Source organism: Trichomonas vaginalis, chromosome IV (assembly GCF_026262505.1).
Source record: "Trichomonas vaginalis G3 chromosome IV, whole genome shotgun sequence".
Lineage (NCBI taxonomy): Eukaryota > Parabasalia > Trichomonadida > Trichomonadidae > Trichomonas > Trichomonas vaginalis.
In genome coordinates this window covers 31,399,969-31,418,527 of record NC_067206.1, presented here as the reverse complement: position 1 = coordinate 31,418,527, position 18,559 = coordinate 31,399,969, and the positions used below count along the sequence as shown (strand labels likewise).

Here is an 18,559-nt window from a genome sequence, read left to right as displayed (position 1 = left end):
GAAAATTGCATGAACCCGTATATTCTTAAGTTGACAATATGAATTATGCTAAATCCAAGCTAGTTGAATGTAATAAATGATATCGATGAAAGCAATAACCCTAAAAATGAAAGAGTTGTTTAGCAAAAAATCATAACGATACAAGAAGTTTGGTCAGAAGGCAAAAAATTGAAGCTATTGGGGATGTTCTCAAAAATATAAAATCACTTTTTGAAAAGATGCTATGAAATAAAAATGGATGTTTAATATATATATAAAAAAGTTCGTCTTTAACCAAAGCTGTAAAACTTTAAATCCGATTATTATTTCTTTAGATCTTGCACTTGCATCCGACATCCGCAGAATTGTCGTCTTTCTTTAACATATGAGCGATTTCCTTGAAGGCTTCATCAATATTGATAACCTTTTTAGCAGACGTTTCAAGGAAGTGACCACCGAATTCTTCGGCTACAGCATAACCATCATCAAATGTAACTTGTCGGTTAGGAATATCGCACTTGTTGCCTGCTAAAAGGAATTTGAAATTATCCTCCTTGATAACTTTGATTTGATTAAGCATCTCCTTAGCTGTAGTAAGGGTGCGGGGTTCTGTAACTGAATAAACAATCAGGAAAATATCTCCTGTAGACATGTAGCGGTCTCTGAGGGATTTGTAATCATCTTGTCCTGCAGTATCGGCAATATCCATTTCGAATGGTCCTGAATCGAGCATTACTGATGCATGGTAGTTGTCTTCGAGTGTTGGCTCGTAAGTCTCGCTAAATTGATTACGAGTATAACGAAGAATGATAGATGTTTTGCCAACACCACCATCTCCAAGTACAACGAGTTGTGGGTATTGCGACATATGTAACTGAAACTTTTTCTGAAAGAATATCGGTTTTATTATTTGAAGCGAGGAAAGGGTAATTTTACCCTCTTTTCAAAAATTAATTTTTCTGACCAAATACAAATCAGTTGATCTGCAATTAATGTATATTATCTCATACCAGAATAAGGATCCATATATAAAAAATTCTTCAAATGGTTCATTGACAGTTGCTAAATTTTAAATATCACCTTTGTTACTTTTTTGATCTATCTGTTTGATAATTAAAGCTAAATGATCAAAATAAAATTTGAAAAATTTTACTGGGAGATTCGAAATAGTGGATTAGAGACAGAAATATTTAATTTCATTGATTTTCGTTGCAATAGACATTCAATGTATGCGTCACAAAGGCATCATATATAACAAAATTGCGTAAATCTTTGATTTTTCAAGAACGAAAAATTCAGGTTGTCAATGATTGTGATCGGTTTCAAACGACCAAAATAGAAATTTATAAATAGTATATAAATCTACTGACAATAAGCAGATCTTACTTTTTCGAAATCTATTCAAAAATAATGTTGGCAGGTTGAGAGGTAAATTTGCCATTTCTATAAACTCCTTTTAACGACAATAATACGTATAAGCAATATATAAATAACTTCAGAAGTATATGCAGCATTTTAAAATGATTAATTGGGAAATGATTATTTTTCGGGCATTTTTATTGCAAATGTAAGCATATAGGATAAGTATTTTGTAGCATAATTGATCCCAGCTTTACTACAAGATTAAATTAAGGAGGGTTTTCCTGGTTGCTAAATTTGAATTACTATCCAAAGAATTATGCCAAGATTCAATGCTAATAGACTATTATTGAAGAATACATATTTAATTCTTTGTTAAAACAGTTTTTTTCATCGAAATTTAAAAATGATAGAAAAAAATTGCATTGATTCTGCAGCGATAAATAAGGAAAGGATATACTTAATGTGTTAGCATTCAATTTGACCTTGTTGCGTTGATAAAAATAGTAATGTTTCGATCATGATATCGAGAAAGAATTTTGAATATAAAAAATGTTTTACTAACTCAATTGCCAAATTTAAAAATTAATGAAACATTTATTAAGTTGTTATCTATCGATCAAAAAACATATTTTTACGCGTTCGACAGAAAAATAAATTAAAATTAACTTTTATTAAAAAATATTGATGAATATTGTATTTGGCATCTTTAAAAAACAATCTTTCAATTTCAATTTTTGAGAATAATATTCAATCGTTTAATTATTAATGAAAAATTGTATTCTAATATACATTTTCATATTATTTCATCAAAACCATTTATCAATTCAATTTGAAAATTAAAATTGGTTCAGCTTTATTTTTGTATTTTCCTATAAAACTATGTATATAAACACATATTTTGAGTCTGTTTTTTTATGTTCAAAGAATTGAATTATATCGGCATTGATTAATTTTTTGTTTCGTAATGTGGTTGTCTTTGTTTTAAATTTATGATTAACATATTAAAATGAATATCGTCAATATTTGATTTAATTTTCTGAAGCCATTCAAAGTATAAATTTGATAATAATAACACAATTTTATTATGAATCTATCATTACAATATGAATTCACATCTAAATTCATTTTTCCACTCAAATCCTTAATATATTTCCTAACTCTCATTTTTCACATGCTATTATCATATTAAGTTTTCTCCCAATTTAATTTCAAATAGCATTCACAATTTAGTTTCAATTTCTTTTGTCAGGAATGCATTCAATTTTAAGAGCACTTTTCATTTTAGTTCACTCCTTATTTCAATATGGTGAAGAAAACAGAATCCCCTTTAATGGACATTGCTATATCCTATGTTACGGAAGTCAATCAGTCTCTTAATGACGATGAACTCAACACTGTTAAAGAAAACCTTCAAAAATACATTGACCTTGAAATCACCGACGATGAGCTTGAAAAAATCGTTGTACCACTTGTTAAATCCTCTGATCCTTTTCAGAGAATCCGAGATATCATTTCTGTTGGAAGTGAACCACTCAGCGATTTCTCGTTAGCTGAAGAAAAAGCTTCAAGAAGGAGAAGAACTCACTCCTGGAGTGCAAGCGAAGATAACAGGCTTATTTTTGCTATCCATCATGACGGATTTGGCGGCTGGTCAAAGGTTGCCGCTTTTGTTGGAAATGGAAGAACTCGTAGTCAATGCTCTCAAAGATGGCATAGAACACTTGACCCAAGGATCAATAAAAACAATTGGTCTTCCGAAGATGACAAAAAATTGATCGAAGCTGTTCAGAAGTATGGAGCAAATACATGGACAAAGGTCGCAAAATATATTGGTGCCAGAACAGATGTTCAATGCCGTTATAGATATCTCCTTATTCAGAAGCATGAGAAAAATATTAAGAAACTCTCTTCTGGAATGAAAACAAAGCTTGTTTCTTCACAGAAGTTAATGAAACAGAAGAAAGATCCTGTTGCAGTTAAAACCGAACCAGCAACTCCTACTACAGTTTCAGATGAATCCGATATTTTCTTAGTTGACTCTGAGCCAAACTTCTTCGAGTTCAATATATCATTTGAAGAACCAATTTCTCATGATGTAGCTGAGCCACAGTGGAGAAACATTTTTGATATCGAAGACTCAATGTCATTATCATCAAACTACGATATTTACCTTCAATGATTAGAATTAGATAGCTTTATACTTGTTGTTTATTAAATCTTTTTCATATTTGAACCCTATCGAATTTTATCTTCTATTTTAGCGATCATTACTCAAGATATATTAATTCCATATGAGGAATATGATAACTCACGTTCATCTCTACTCTACTTTTTCGATGCCAAAAAATCATATATTATTTCTGAGCTATTAGAGCTCATAATTTGATCCATTCAAAATATAGAACACATACTTACAATTATCAACATTAAATATGATTTTACTTAGATTTTTCTAAATATCTCAATTTTTTTTGCTCAGAATGAAAGATTTGTTAAACAATTTTGATTCACATCTGCATGAATGCATAAGTACATTGTTAAATTCTTGAATAAAAGTTGTACAATATGGTCAATTGAAAATTTTTCATTGGCGTATTTTTACTCTACACATTATACACATTTAAAATACACCCATTTGTTTTCCAAAAAATTTCCAGAAAAGTGACAAATTTAAGAAAATCTGCCGTGACCTCCGAGATTGACATCACATCGTGGTGTTCGAATTTTCTGTCATCCGTAGGATCAGGTGGCGATTATCCTAACTACTTCAACACTCTAGAATCACTAATGGCGTCTTACTGTGAACAACATAATTTGCCCGAGACCAACCAAGAGAAAACAACATATTTCATTGATTCATTTCTACCCAATTTGACAACTTCATTCATGAATGCACCGAAGCTTGAGGTTACAGAGCTCGACAAGTTCTCACAGTGTATAATGAAACTTGTTTTGATATATTCACGTGCTTACTGCCACGGATTCCCACACTTTGGGAAACTTTTACTCATCCTCTATGATTATGACTCCAGCTTCTACAACAAAAACGGAAACATGAAGTATTTCTCCTCAAGTGACACTGCTAAGCAAGTATTTACTCCTATCGTTTCATTCTTCTACGAAGAACCAATCAAGTTATTCGAATCATATCTTATCCAGAATCCTTCCTTCGAAAGTTTTGATTTCATATTCAAACTTATCAAGGCTTTCCATCAATTCAATGATCCAAATCTTACTACCAAATTCATCAACAACATTACTCCGTCCCTACTCTCCCTATTTGCCTCTCTCAAGGACAAGAATATCAGAGAGATCGACACACAGGTACTCAGAGACTTATTCATCGCTGCAACCAATACTATTGGCTCAAGGATTGAAATACTTTCTGCTGCAGAAGTATGTCTTACCAGTGGAATTGTTGAGAAACAGATAATCGGAGCCCAAAACATCTCCAAAGTTGCTTCAATGCCCGACAACAAGTTGTTTTACGAGTGGTCCGACCATTTCCCACTCAAAGACTATCTAATGGACCAAGAAATGCACCAAACATTGTTTACAACGCTTATTCCAGCATTCAATGCCTATTTCAAGGAACATCCGATGGGTGACGATCAGATTTGGACCCTGTTTAACAAAGCGAGGACATTTCACCCTGCATTAAAAGAACCTTATTTAGATTTCATTGCCAAATGGTTGTCCGATGCCAAACTTGCACATTCATTCCTTGATTACGTGAAATCAAACACCTGTGACAAAGAAATCTCCATGTTCTTGATCGCTGTTCTTAATTCATGGCCTGACAATGACTTGAAAATTCCTCATTCCATCATTGAATTCTTTTTCTCTAATAATGAACCTCTCCAGGTTTTCATCAACAATCTCGAAGAGACAAGGAAATCAAAGCACTCTGATTTCATAGCTGATTTGATCATCAACTGGATTAATTCACAAAATTCAAATGTCTCAATTTTCAAACCAATTCTCAAAAAACAAATTTTTGAGAAGAAAATGTCAGAAATTTTGAAAGCGGTTTTTGATTCAATTTCAAGCGGTTCTGACAATTGTTATGAATTATTCAAGGAAATAGATATAACAGGCAATGAATCAATTGTTTATTCATTAGTTAATAATGTTTTAGGCATAATTCTCAAAGAGAACTTTTGGAAAGTTCTTGATCCAATTTCAACTATATCTGCTTTGAGTAATAAGAAAGAATTGGCACAAGAATGGATAGAAACACTTTCAAATCTGTCAATGGAGAATGCAACATTGGATGCATTGAAATTCTGTTATAGATTGTCACATGTTACAATGACAGTTCAAAATAAAACTTCTTTTGACATGAAAAGTGTCAAACCGATGCTTAAAATGATTGAAGAATCAAATGAAGAAGTTGCCAATGAAGCAATTAAAGATATCTGCTATGAACTGTTAAGACCACCTGAATCACATTTCGAAGAAATATATGATTATATATTAGAAGATATAACTGACAGAAAACTTTTACTTTTGGACAGTTTGATCAAATATAATTCTATTGCTAGTTATCAGCCAATGTTCAGGAAACATGGAAGAATAAGACAGAACACGAGAACATTCATTGTTGATAAAACAAAAATTGATGTTGAAGATACTGATAATTGTGAATTTATTATTTCTAAATATGCTAAAATTCACAAAAAAGTTATTATGATGTATCATGGAAGTGAAAGAGTTGAATCATTAGATCCATGTTCTGCTTATCCTGATGGAACTGAATTCACTGTCATGAAAGCAAAAGATATTCAAATGAAACCACAAAAAGATTCAATAAACTACTTGATTTCTAAAGGAATCTGCGAAATACTCCTCTCAGTTCTCGAAGACAATCCAATTGCTTACAGTATTTTATTGAGATTACCAACAATGGAATTTTTGTCAGAAGAAAATCCGTCAGAAAATCAAGAAAATCTGACAGAAAATTTGTCAGATTTGACAGAAAATGTAACAGTTTTGACACAAAATTTGATGAATTCCAGTGGATATTATTTGAGGTATTTCCTTCATGCAGCTGTTGATCATCCATCGAAAGCTAATTCCAAAGCAATAATAGATGCAATAAATGAAGAAAGAATCACAGGATTTGGAATTATTGAAGCAGCTTTAGCACTTTCAAAAATGGATTATTTCGAACATGAAACAAACAAGAGTTTGTTAATGCACTTACTCAAAGCATTGAATGATTTCAAAGACAAAGATGAAATGATCATTGATGTCATTACAAAAGCGATCAAAGCATTTCCTGATACAGCAAATTCCGAAATGTTCAGGACATTGAACCAAAACAGACCTGACATTGTCTATTCTCTTGTTCCTGCACTGAAAGAAATCCAAGATAAGGATGAATTCGCTAATTATCTGACAGAAAACGCGAAGAATGAGAATGATATCAGATTACTCATTGCCATTGTTGACAAATCATGTGATTACAAGAAGTTATTTAGATTAGTTGAAAAATTTGCTGAATCTATTCCTCTTTCTTTGGATTTGTTGAATTCCGCAATCACTTTGAACGAAAATATTCCAAAGGAAGACTTAGAAAACATTGTTAACATTTTATTAAATCTTATTCCTGAAAGAAAGGCAACAAATATTTTGTTGGAAATCATCAAAAAACAAAATGATTTCATGTCACAAGTCACAGCAAAAATCAAAACCATGGTTGATATCAAAGTCGATCAATGGAATTACTCCATAACTGAGATGACAAAATCCACAAAAATTGGTCTTAAAAACCTTGGTGCAACATGTTACATGAATTCTGTTCTTCAAGTTTTATTTGCAAATGAAGAATTTCGTAATTTAATTCAGCAAGAAAACGATGAAGACAAGAAATGGTTGAAAGCATTGAAAGAAATCTTCTTGAGAATGGAATACACGAAACTTCCTTTTGTTGATACATCAGAGTTCCTTTCTAATTGGTGTTTCTACGGATCAGAACCAACAAATCCAAGAGAACAACAAGATGCGAATGAATTTTTGATGTTGTTGTTAGACAGACTTCCCCTTGCAGGAAAATTGTATCAGGGAGTAACTGTTACTTACATGGATGCAGAGAATCAAAGGGTCAATGAAAAGGAAGACAATTTCTATTTCATTCCTTTGGAAGTGAACAAAATCCACACAATGAATGACGGTTTCAAAGTTTTCTTGGAGCATGAATTTTGCACAGGATACTTCGTCCAAAAACTCAACAGAAAAGTTGATATTGATAGATATTCTCGTATAAGAAAATGTCCGAAATATCTCGCAATTCAACTAAAGAGATTTGATTATAATTTGAACACGTTCCAGAGAATTAAAGTTGAAGGAAATTTCATCGTTCCTGACTCATTAGACATAGCAGAAATTTCTGATAATAACCAGTCTTTGAAATATGATTTACAAGGTGTTGTTGTTCACAAAGGAAATGCACAAAGTGGTCATTATACTGCAATGACATTGAATGGAAATGATATTTTCGAATATAATGATACATTTGTTTCTAAAATCTCAAGAAAAGAATATGAAACAAATTGTTATGGAAGTCAATCAAAATCTATGAGTTTATATGATTTCGAGGATCATAAACCTTCCGCTTATTTGCTGTTCTACAAATTACACGAAACAGATGAAAAAATTGAGATAAATCCTGTTCCGACCGAATTAATCACAAAAATTCAGAAAGAAAACGAAGATTTTGAGAAGAAACAAAACGGTTTTAGTCCGAACATCATGAAATTAGTATCATTTTTGAATGACAAAGAATTGAATGAAATCTATTTCTTCAATGTTTTCTGCCATTCCAAACCAGATTCATTTGAAACAGAAGCAAAGACACAATTCATTGATAATTTGTCATTTGATGTTGACAAACGAAGAGATGATTTAATTAAAATCATTGGAGAATGTTCCAATGAATTCATTATTGATTCTACAAAGAAAATTTGTTCGAAATTTATGACAAAAGAATTTGCATTGTTCTTATTGGAAAAGATAGAATCAGTTTACAAGAACTGGAGATGTTTAGAAGTTATTATTAGTTTAATAACAAAGATCTCTGAAACAGATATTGATTGGTTTATTTCGAATGAAATTCCACAAAAACTTATTATGGTTTTGATCAAAATTGTTGAAGAAAGTACAAATTCTGTTTTCTTGCAAAACGCGAATTTCTCTGATATTTTGAAGTTCATTAATGAACACAATGAATGCATCACGAAAGAAATAATAGATGTTATATTTAAGAATGGTTTTAAGTTGCTGCAATCAACGAGAAATGATACATTGTTTATTGAAATTGTAAAGAAAGGAGAAACAAAGAATCTCTGTAAATTTGAAGAGTTTATATCAGAGATTATCTCTAAATCAAATAATTCCAGGTCATCATCATTTGAATTACTTTTCTGTTCACTTGTTTTGTCTTGCGAATCAAGTGAAGAGTTTGAAAAATACGCAAACATCTTCATTGATTCGCCAAAAGTGGTAAATGAATCTATCGTCGAATCTTTAACACAATTAATTCAAGAAAAAAGTGACACGAAAAAGAAAATTGTCAATTTTGGATATAATATTTTATACAAATTGGCAACATCTGATGACAACGAAATTCGTGGAAAAACAGAGCAATTCTTTGTCAAATTGTTTAAGTCTGTTTCTGCATTGGATATCAATTATTCCGAGTCACTTTTGACATCAGAAAGTGAAGTGAAATTATTATGGAATGACAAAGGTTCAAACAAGAATTTGGCAGACGATGAAAAAGAATTTATGCTATTTTTGTTAGAGAAATACTTTGAAAAACTGAAATCAGGTTTCAGAGATTTGTTGACAGGAAGAAATGCAAATTGCAGATTGTTAACAATCTTGAGAGTTTCGCTGCTCATGGTATTAAGATCTCAATTCATTCCTCAAGGATTCTTTGACTTATTAATTGAAATGATTTTGACAATTTATGAAATGAAAGTCAAAAGTGATGTGAACACTTTAGAAATCATCAGATGTTTCTTTGTTTGCAATTTCGAAACAGGACAGAAATACTCTGGAAAATTCCTAGAAATTGTTAATGCGATGTTTAGTTTGGAAGCGAATGATTTGATAAAACAAGCGAGATTAACAATGATTCTGTTTTATCTCTCGAATTTGATGACAAAAGAGAACTTATTGGAGTTCACGAAACTTCCTTACATCCAGGAAGCATTTAGTACTGCATTCTCTGTTGGATTCCAATCTCTTTCTGCATTGACTTTCTTGGCAGTGAAGAATAATGATTTCAAAGAAATAATTTCCACAGAAATTTTCAGAAAATATGAAAAAGTGTCAGAGCGTGGATCAAGATTTACTAAGCTTTCTGAAGCTATTGACGCAAATGATGTATCCACATCCATGAGAAATTATACAATGGATCTAATGAAACAAATCGACCAAGGAGATCCATCCCAATTAATCCTGAAAATGAGTGACTTCAATGAACACGTAATAAAGAGAACTTTGCCAAAACAAAAGGCCGAATTCGAACTTTCTTCTGATGATGAAGGAATCGATGAATTACTATATGGTAAGAATGATACATTTTCTGAAAATACTAAATTTTCGGCAAAACCGTCATTCCGAAAAATGGCAGAAAAATTATTGCATAAAGATAAAGAAATTAAAAAAGTGACAGTAAGTGAAAAAGTGGTAGATGATTTACCAATCCAAAAAGTGACAAATATTGATTTGGGGAAAGTGACACACATATCAACCCAAAAAGTGACAGAAAATTTGACAAATGAAAATAAAGAAAAAGAATCTCTTGAGAAATTCCTTGGACTTGATTATGAGATGGTTTATCAAGTTCTTCAGGTTTTCAATAAATACAAAGAAACAATTAAAACAGTTTACATTCCAGAATTTTCACAAATGATTGTAAATCTCTGCGAATGTTCTGAAATAAACAAACAGATACTCGGTAATCTTAGGGAATTATGTTCCCAAACAACATCTAAGGAGCAGATGAGAGTATTAATTCCTCTTGCTTTTATTTCTTGTTTCTCTTTGACAATGGAAGACAGACAAGAAATAGGAGGAATGATCATGGAGAATTCCCTTGAAACTGCATCAGAATTGACTTGTTCTGAACACGTAGACATCGGAAAAGCTGTTGTTAAGATTGTAGAAACAGATGGATACGAAAATCATTGCGGATGGGGTCCGACATTCCTTTCTGCAGTGATTCCTCATTCATTTTATTGGGAAGGCCAACATCATCTGATTTCTTTGGTTTTGTCTCAAACAGATGTCAATGATTTGACAATTGTGATTCTATCTGCTTTGGATAATGTTGAAAGCGATTCAAAGAAAGTCCAAATTGTTAAAATGATGGTGAGATACATCCCTTCAAGAAAGGATGAAATAATTTCTTGCGCAAAGAGTATTTACGAGGATTTGGATTTTAACTCAATAGAAAACTCTGAACAAAAGATAGTTGTAATTGATTAATAAAATATTATTTTAATTTTTTTTTATTAATAATGTAGAGAATTGAAATTTATGATATTTAATGTCAAGAGACTCAAATATAATTTTATATCATATTTTTTAAAAAAAATTCTAAAATGCAATTGTAAATGATCGTACATATAATGTAGTTGCCATACATTTTATTTAATACAGTATTAGTTAGTTGTGTATTCTTTTTATTGCAAATTTCTCTGAAATCTGGGATAAGATAGCATTAAGAAAGAAATTGTTCAGATTGTTAAGTTAATAAGAAGATTTTGAAAAATTGTTCATATCTTTTATTGCATTAAAAAAAAATTATATTTCAATGTTCGATTCATATTACTTTCTCATTAAAATTTTTTCAAAAACTGATGAAGTATTATGGTTATAGCATTATCTCAGCTTGAGCAAACTTGAGGAACAATTCAAGGATGAAAAGTGAAAAAGTTTAAGAAAACAAGATTAGTCTATGTTTACTGAGACACGAACAAACTCATTTCTATACTGGGAGCTAAAAGATTTAAGTTTGATCAATTGTGATTTTTTGGGAAAAAAAAGTTGGATAATAAAGAGTATTTGGGCAAAATTTGCCTAAATAAGTCATTGTAAATAAGTAATACATTAACACTTTTACGATATCATTTCCGATGTTTTTTATTTGAATTCCGGCTAATTAACCTTTATGGCAATAAAAAGTTTGTATTTCGGATAATTGAATCGCATATAGATATATTTTCTTGATATAAAAAATTAAAACCGTTTTTCTCCTCTCAAAAATTTCGGTCGGGAGAAAGTAACGAACAAAAAATTTTCAGAAAAAAATTTCTGTGGCAAATAAAATTTCGTTCATTTTTATTCAATGAATATGAAGAAGTCAACCTCCAGCATGGAATTCGAATGCCTCTTCTTGAAAGACTGCCGTGACTACATCCACAAGTCGAAATCAAACATCTTTAAAGTACAAGATCTCCTCTCCGAAGAAAGCAATAATGGGGTTAAGGATAATTGCAATTACATACGTCTTTTTGAATCAAGACTAATAGACCAAAACTCTCGAATGAAGAATATCAGTTTCCAACTCTGATTTTATTAGGAAACAAGTAATTCTAATCTACCATAGATAGATTACTAATCAGAATATCTTTTCTATCCTCACAAGATTAATAAAATGTTTGAATTTAACTGCAAAAAAGTTTTTTTTTCTTTATAATAAATATTGTTTATTATACTGATAAATATGGTCGGAATTCATCTGATTTTATTGGACAATAGTGTCCTTTGTAGTATTGTCAATAATTTAGTAATTTCTGACATAAAATTAAATAAAGTTATTTATTTGAAGAAAATCGTAAATAAAAGTAATAACTGACTTGGAGTAATTTAGTTCTCGACAGGAAAATCGATGGCAGATAATTAAAGCAAAAAGTTGAATTAAAAGCATTAGTTAAGTAGTTACTCTTGGTTAAAAAAGCAAGGTAACAACAAGACAGAATAAACTTGAAACAGAGTTCTATAAACCTTGAGATCTGGATTTCAATCTGAAACAACTAATGAATTTGAGGTGGGTCTATATTTAGAATACAAATGCATTGCTACCATTGCAATGAGGTAGAGGAAAACTACATAAGCCAGGAAGAAAATCAAACCTTTTTCCATTGATTGTAATGGAAAAGTGACATACCAAAATAGTTTTGACACTTTTTACGGGCTTATAAAATAAGCCTGAAAAAAGTATCAGAACTATTAAAATATGTATTCACACTTTTTATCGGCTTGCAGCTTCTCAGAAAAAGTGTGAAACATATTTTGAATATTTTACAAATGACTAAAATCAACACAAATATCAACATGTATTAAATTTGCTTGTCCGTGAAATTTGTAAAGTATCGTTCATTAGATTCAATGGAGGGAGGGATTCAAGGTAATTCTTGTTGATTATTTGACCCAATCTTATTATTTTCTGAGATATAGTTGATAGATTGAATAAAATTGGTGATGTACAATATTAAGTTATTGTCACTTTTCAGTGCCTTCAAATTTCCTCAAAAATTGACTAGATAAAAGCTTGTCTAATGCATTCATTGCGAATTATATACCATCTCACCATTGTCAATGAATTTATTAAGAATCTTAATAGTTATTTCCCTGAAAATTAGAGGTAGGGCAACGATAGGTCAAAAAGGCTTCTCTGATAGATTTCCTTGCCTTTTGGATATGCTATAATATATAGCCTAGCATGATAGGATATGATGTCAAAAGTTAGAACATAACTTAGGATCTTGAGAAAAATGAAAAACAAAAATTACATAAAAAAAGAAAAATTTTATCTAATTTGTTTTTTTGGACCGAATAAGTAATTTTATTGAATTTCAATACGACATATAGATTTTATTATTAGTAATAAATATAATGGTTTACTATTAACAAGGAACCTAAACTAATGAAAATTTGATTTCAAATATTGTATATGATTATCATAGATTACCAAAATATATTGCTATTTATGAGGATATAATATTGATTATTAGTAAATCGTATAAATTTAATAAATATACCATGAATATTGAATGAATTTCTTGATTCATAGGGGTAAAACGCGCTTTTATATGATTTAGACAGAGAATTTATGAGATGTAAATAACACAATAAAGGTTTATATTGAATATTTTCTAAAAATAAATCGAAATTATAAAAAACAATACATTTATTCATTGAAACTACTTGGACAAATATGAAACAAGCATTCAGGCAATACTTTTGAGACTTCAACGCATCTGATAATTTTTATATAACTTCACCTCTTATGCTTAGAGTGGAGGTATTGAGATCGTATAAGTATAGATGAGCTCACATTCAGATATGATGTGTGAACTTCTGTTTTCACTGCAATTTTGAATCAGAATAAACTCAAAACAAGAATAAAATGATATACTCACTCTCTAAATGTGTTCGAGATTTAAAGTTGTATGAATAAAACGATTCATCTTTCGAAGCCTCCCATTTAATGAGAGACTTCGAAAGATGAATGTATTCATGTAGATGAAATACTATATATGACCATGTGTGATACTAAAGATATCAAAATGTTCATTTTTAAGTGCAATAGAAGGGTTATCTCTCGTAAAATCTCAATTTAAGGAAGATTTAGAAAGAACTCCTTTCCTAAGTAGATAGTGTGTGGTTTCTGTCTTTTGGTTGATCAGGAACTATGAAATTAAGTCGGACAGAAAGAAGTTCTTTCCAAAACAGACTCCAAATGAGTTGTTCGAAAAGAACTTCCTTCTGTATATGGATAATTGTAGTTACCGCACTGAAGTATGTGATTGTGATGATGGAGTTCTCGATAAATCTAAAATCGGATTAAGATTAATTGAAAACTCAAGTAATTCTTTGAAATCTTGTGTTGTCTGGCACTATAATAACCAAAGAATGAGAATATTATGTTGAATGATGAGTACGTGTGCTCGGCATTCGCCGAGCGAATTGAGTTTAACGTACTATGAAAAGTGACAAATTTGGGCTTTTTTTCCTAGGGTTATGATCTCTTCCTTTCTGCTCAATACGACAGAAATGAAAGAATGAATTTGTACTCCCTAATTGATTACTACAATCTGTATCTATCTTTAACATAGAATTAGCTGCATTGTGATTTATACTCCAGAATTATTCAATTTAAGATCAACCTCGTAAATTTTAATCATATTGCACCAATACTCCTACGTTGAGATAAGAACATGATTATACATACCAAAGCCCCATATTAAAAATCAAAATTTAGCACCTCCATTATGCAACCACATTATTCGTCGCAAATAAGTATATTTACGCATATTATGATGCATATTCACACAACTCGTATACATGAAAAGTTATTAAAATCAGACAAAATTATTGCAATAAGGAAAAAAAAACAACTTTATTATATATGTTAGTAATGAATTACAAATATTTCTACAAAGAATGCTCAATACTTCATATAATCTTCGAATATTTCTTATTACAAGTTAATACATTTTGACTCGAACATGATAAACAAAAGCTGACACGCTGATTACTACATTTATGAAAATATAGTACGTTTCCATTCATCTGTTTACTTGTTTTTGTTGGAATAAAATCATTTTTTTTTTCTTTCATGAAATAAGAATTTTGCTGCGAAAGCAATATCTCTAACAATAATTAATACATTACGTCAACTCTGGAATGAGTATTTATCAAATATGATATCAAAATCAAAAATTAGTTGTTTTTTATGAGTAAAAACGATGTAAATTGATTATTTGACTAATTATCAAATACTTTGATTTTCCAAATTTTTTTCGAAATTGATTTTTTCATGTGAAAATTCAAATTGTTTAATTTCATTTTTGAAATTTTGAATTTTTTTTGGAATTTTGAGTTGATCAATTCAGCAGAATTGATAATGCTATTGCTTTAGGGCATACCACAAGGTGATGAATAAAAGGTGAACATTAACAAATTATTTTAAATCACAAATATCATCCTCATCAACTTTAATTCTAAAAAGAACTGTACTGAATTATGAAAATGCATGATTTACATTATTAAAATCTTTGAATGAAAATAGTACAAGATAAGTTTTTATTCATTTTTAATTAGATTTAAACGAAAAACTACTCCATATTAAAATTTAAGTCGAGAAATCGTATTTTGTTCTTATTTGTTAGCATTTTGTAGACATTCTAATCTTGAATTAATTTGTTACATGATATTTATTAACAAATTTAACTGAAAAAATATGTTAATATGGAATAAACCATGATTATATAAGCTATCAATGCATATATACATATGTAAAAGATTCATATTAACTCAATTAACAAAAATGATAGATTTTCATAAAGCTTCAATCTAGGTTCGTCCGAAAATTTTGATTTTTATATAGAAGACATAGTTTCATATACATAATTAAATTTTCAAAAAATTTGATCATACCATTTATTAAGCAGGATAGTATATTAATTACTATCAGTATAAAAATATCAAAATGATTATATTTAATTATTGCATAATTTAGTCAAAGAGTTATAAGCCTCAAGTGATCGTTATCACCTTCAATGCACGTATACTTTATTGATTCATAGATATTTAATCTATGTTTGACATGTTGTTGTCGTCATTCGTTTTGTTCCCATTCTTCCTAAGTTAGAATTAGAGAATACACCATCCACATCATCTAATTTGGTCCTCAGCGATAGATTGGTTCATTTTGGAGGAGTCCCATCAGACAGTTTTCGAGCACCAAATATCAAATTTTAATGTATACAAATCTTTAGTGATTTATCTCTTTTATGATGAGTAAAAGGTTTCTGCTCATCAACATTTGATTTCCGACATATATGATTTCTAATTGCAATTATTTACTTTCTTTTTATAATCTAACTCTGTGACTCATACCATAAATTAATTATTGGAAAGTGTCAATATGTTTGACACAACGCATGGCGGAAGATACCAAACCATGCAGGGAATATGATACGTTTAAGATCTCCGAACTTTTTTTCCAAAAATTTTCTATCGTTGCCCTACCTCTTGAAAATTTCAACCTTTGAAAATGTCCGGCGAGAAACAGATATGTGGAGAAAGATAATACAGTAAAAATAGCTTAATAATGCATGTTAAGATATGAATCATAAGTTTTTATTAAACAAAAAATTGAGAGGAATTTCGAACATTTCCTCATAAAATCGAACAAATCAACATAATAAACCAACAAAATCATCATCGCATGTTCCAAAAATATTTTCTAATTGTTCATAGAATGTATTTCCGGGCTCACATTTTGGTTCTTTATTTTTGAGTGACTGATTTTTCTCCTTCTTTAAGTTTTGTATTGTCTTTCCATGACGTTTCAATAATCTAAACCTTGCTTTGATAGCAACATCCGAGCGTCCTGGCATTAATTCTGATATTTTGATCCATCGGCAGCCAAATTTTTTGTATAACGTTAAAAGTTGTATGTCTTCTTCTATAGTGAATGGGCTGAGATTCAAATGTGGAGCTAAATACTTCTCATATCTGTCTTTACATTGTCTAGCATTTTTTGTTTTCATGTGTTCAGCAACTAAATTCCAGTCTTTACCATGTTCGTCAACGAGGGACCTTAGAAGATCATCATCATCCAGGGTAAATTTGTTTTTAGTTACCATGCTGGTAGATGCAATCATTGAGAAATTCTAAATAGATTGAGAAGATCTCTCAAAATTTATCACAATATTGTTTTGTAATTATTATTCAATTTAAATAGTCTCGTGTATTCAAAAAATATTCATTTTCATGGATATATTACTCACATTAGTGAATAAAAATAATATGGTTATTTTTATAGATTAGAATTGTTATATCGTTGTTTTCAATTTCGATTTGACACATTTAATTGTGGAGCTTTTTAGCTATCGACTCAAATTCGGTCGAATTGAAAGTTTATTATTTATTGTCAACTTTCATTTAATATTTTTCATCCAAAAAAAAATTGTGAATCGTAAGAAAATAGATAGATTGGCAGTTTACATCCTTCTCAAATAATAGTAACTTGCAAAGCATTTTAAATATGTTTATTTAAAATTAAACAAATTGCTACGTGAAAAATTATTATTTTTCATAAATCAAGCAAAAATCAATGATATAATTCCAATACCGATAATTATTTGATATTCCTCAATCATATTTGAATGATTCAATGATTCTTTGAATCTCTGAAAATGAAATTTCAATGAAAGGCTTGATGGGAATAATTTAACGTTAATGACTTCCTGTGATGCAATCGTTTTTATGAATTATTAGTAACTTTGAATGAAATTTTTTTGGAAAATATTTTTCAAATCATTTTCTTAAACATATCAGGATATAAAATTTTATATGAATTAATGCTATAATTGATCATTTTGTACTGCCTTTCTCTAGATATTAATGAGTATTGTAAATTTTGTAAAAAAAACATATAAAAATCCTAAAAAGTGAAATTATTTGCAAATATTATGCTAATTGCATATATTTGAGTATGTGAATTGATAATTTGGATAAGATCTTCTTTTTTAGCCAAAATTTCAAATAATCATAAAAAAATGAAAAATGACTAACAAATCTGGTAGTTACTCTCGTATTCTGACCAGTAAATCAATGATTACCTCGAATTTGCATGAAATATAATTTTCGCTTGATCCAATAGAGTTAACGATAAAATGAATTTTTGAATAATATTTCAAAAATTCAATGCAATTATGGCCATTATTTTCTGATAATATTATTTTGATTTTATTCTGTTTATATTTATGATAATATTTTAAAAGAAAAAATAAGTATAATTGAATTCAATAATTATTATCAAATTTTAATCGTTATTCTATCAAAAGTAAACTCTCTCAAAATAATCCTCTGATAATTTTTGATTAAAATTAATCATATTGTTTAACGTATTCATTATCATTTTACAAAATTTATTAAATTTCTGACCAAATTGGTTAAAAACGATGAGAATATTCTTCAATTCTTTATTTTTTATTGACAAAAGAGCAAATACTATAAGCAAACTTTGATTTTTTTTGAGAAAACTTGGAAAATTACAATTTCAAAATTTACTGTTATAGACCGAAAATATATTTTTTCGGTTTTCTCTTCAAATAATTGAAAGAATGATACTATTATAGGTTTATTATATTATATAGCATATAATCATGCTATAGCCGAAAATTATAAG

The 18,559-nt window shown here is 29.6% G+C and overlaps 5 protein-coding genes across 5 annotated transcripts, besides 3 other annotated features; 3 read left to right on the top strand and 2 right to left on the bottom strand.

The window, feature by feature from the left end:
• Positions 1-220: 220 nt before the first annotated feature.
• Positions 221-1,294, bottom strand: TVAGG3_0201730 (GTPase protein; the record flags this gene model as incomplete). The annotated part of the gene is made up of 1 exon (XM_001327398.2): positions 311-847. The coding sequence occupies one exon, from the start codon at positions 845-847 to the stop codon at positions 311-313; it is 537 nt and encodes a 178-aa protein (XP_001327433.1).
• A 1,338-nt stretch (positions 1,295-2,632) lies between these two features.
• TVAGG3_0201720 (RNA polymerase II transcription regulator recruiting protein) lies at positions 2,633-3,759 on the top strand (the record flags this gene model as incomplete). The annotated part of the gene is made up of 1 exon (XM_001327399.1): positions 2,672-3,520. One exon carries the CDS (start codon positions 2,672-2,674, stop codon positions 3,518-3,520), a length of 849 nt encoding a protein of 282 aa, XP_001327434.1.
• Positions 3,760-4,020: 261 nt separating this feature from the next.
• TVAGG3_0201710 (ubiquitinyl hydrolase protein) lies at positions 4,021-10,887 on the top strand (the record flags this gene model as incomplete). The annotated part of the gene is made up of 1 exon (XM_001327400.1): positions 4,228-10,839. One exon carries the CDS (start codon positions 4,228-4,230, stop codon positions 10,837-10,839), a length of 6,612 nt encoding a protein of 2,203 aa, XP_001327435.1.
• A 459-nt stretch (positions 10,888-11,346) lies between these two features.
• Positions 11,347-12,492, top strand: TVAGG3_0201700 (uncharacterized protein; the record flags this gene model as incomplete). Its single annotated transcript, XM_001327401.1, has 1 exon — positions 11,702-11,926. The coding sequence occupies one exon, from the start codon at positions 11,702-11,704 to the stop codon at positions 11,924-11,926; it is 225 nt and encodes a 74-aa protein (XP_001327436.1).
• Positions 12,493-14,292: 1,800 nt separating this feature from the next.
• Positions 14,293-14,340: a mobile genetic element.
• A 1,530-nt stretch (positions 14,341-15,870) lies between these two features.
• On the bottom strand, positions 15,871-17,063 carry TVAGG3_0201680 (RNA polymerase II transcription regulator recruiting protein; the record flags this gene model as incomplete). The annotated part of the gene is made up of 1 exon (XM_001327402.1): positions 16,560-17,030. The coding sequence occupies one exon, from the start codon at positions 17,028-17,030 to the stop codon at positions 16,560-16,562; it is 471 nt and encodes a 156-aa protein (XP_001327437.1).
• Positions 17,064-18,442: 1,379 nt separating this feature from the next.
• Positions 18,443-18,559: part of a mobile genetic element that runs on past the window's edge.
• Positions 18,443-18,559: part of a terminal%2Cinverted (terminal inverted repeat of Banshee-A1 transposon ID:TVAGG3_0201670) that runs on past the window's edge.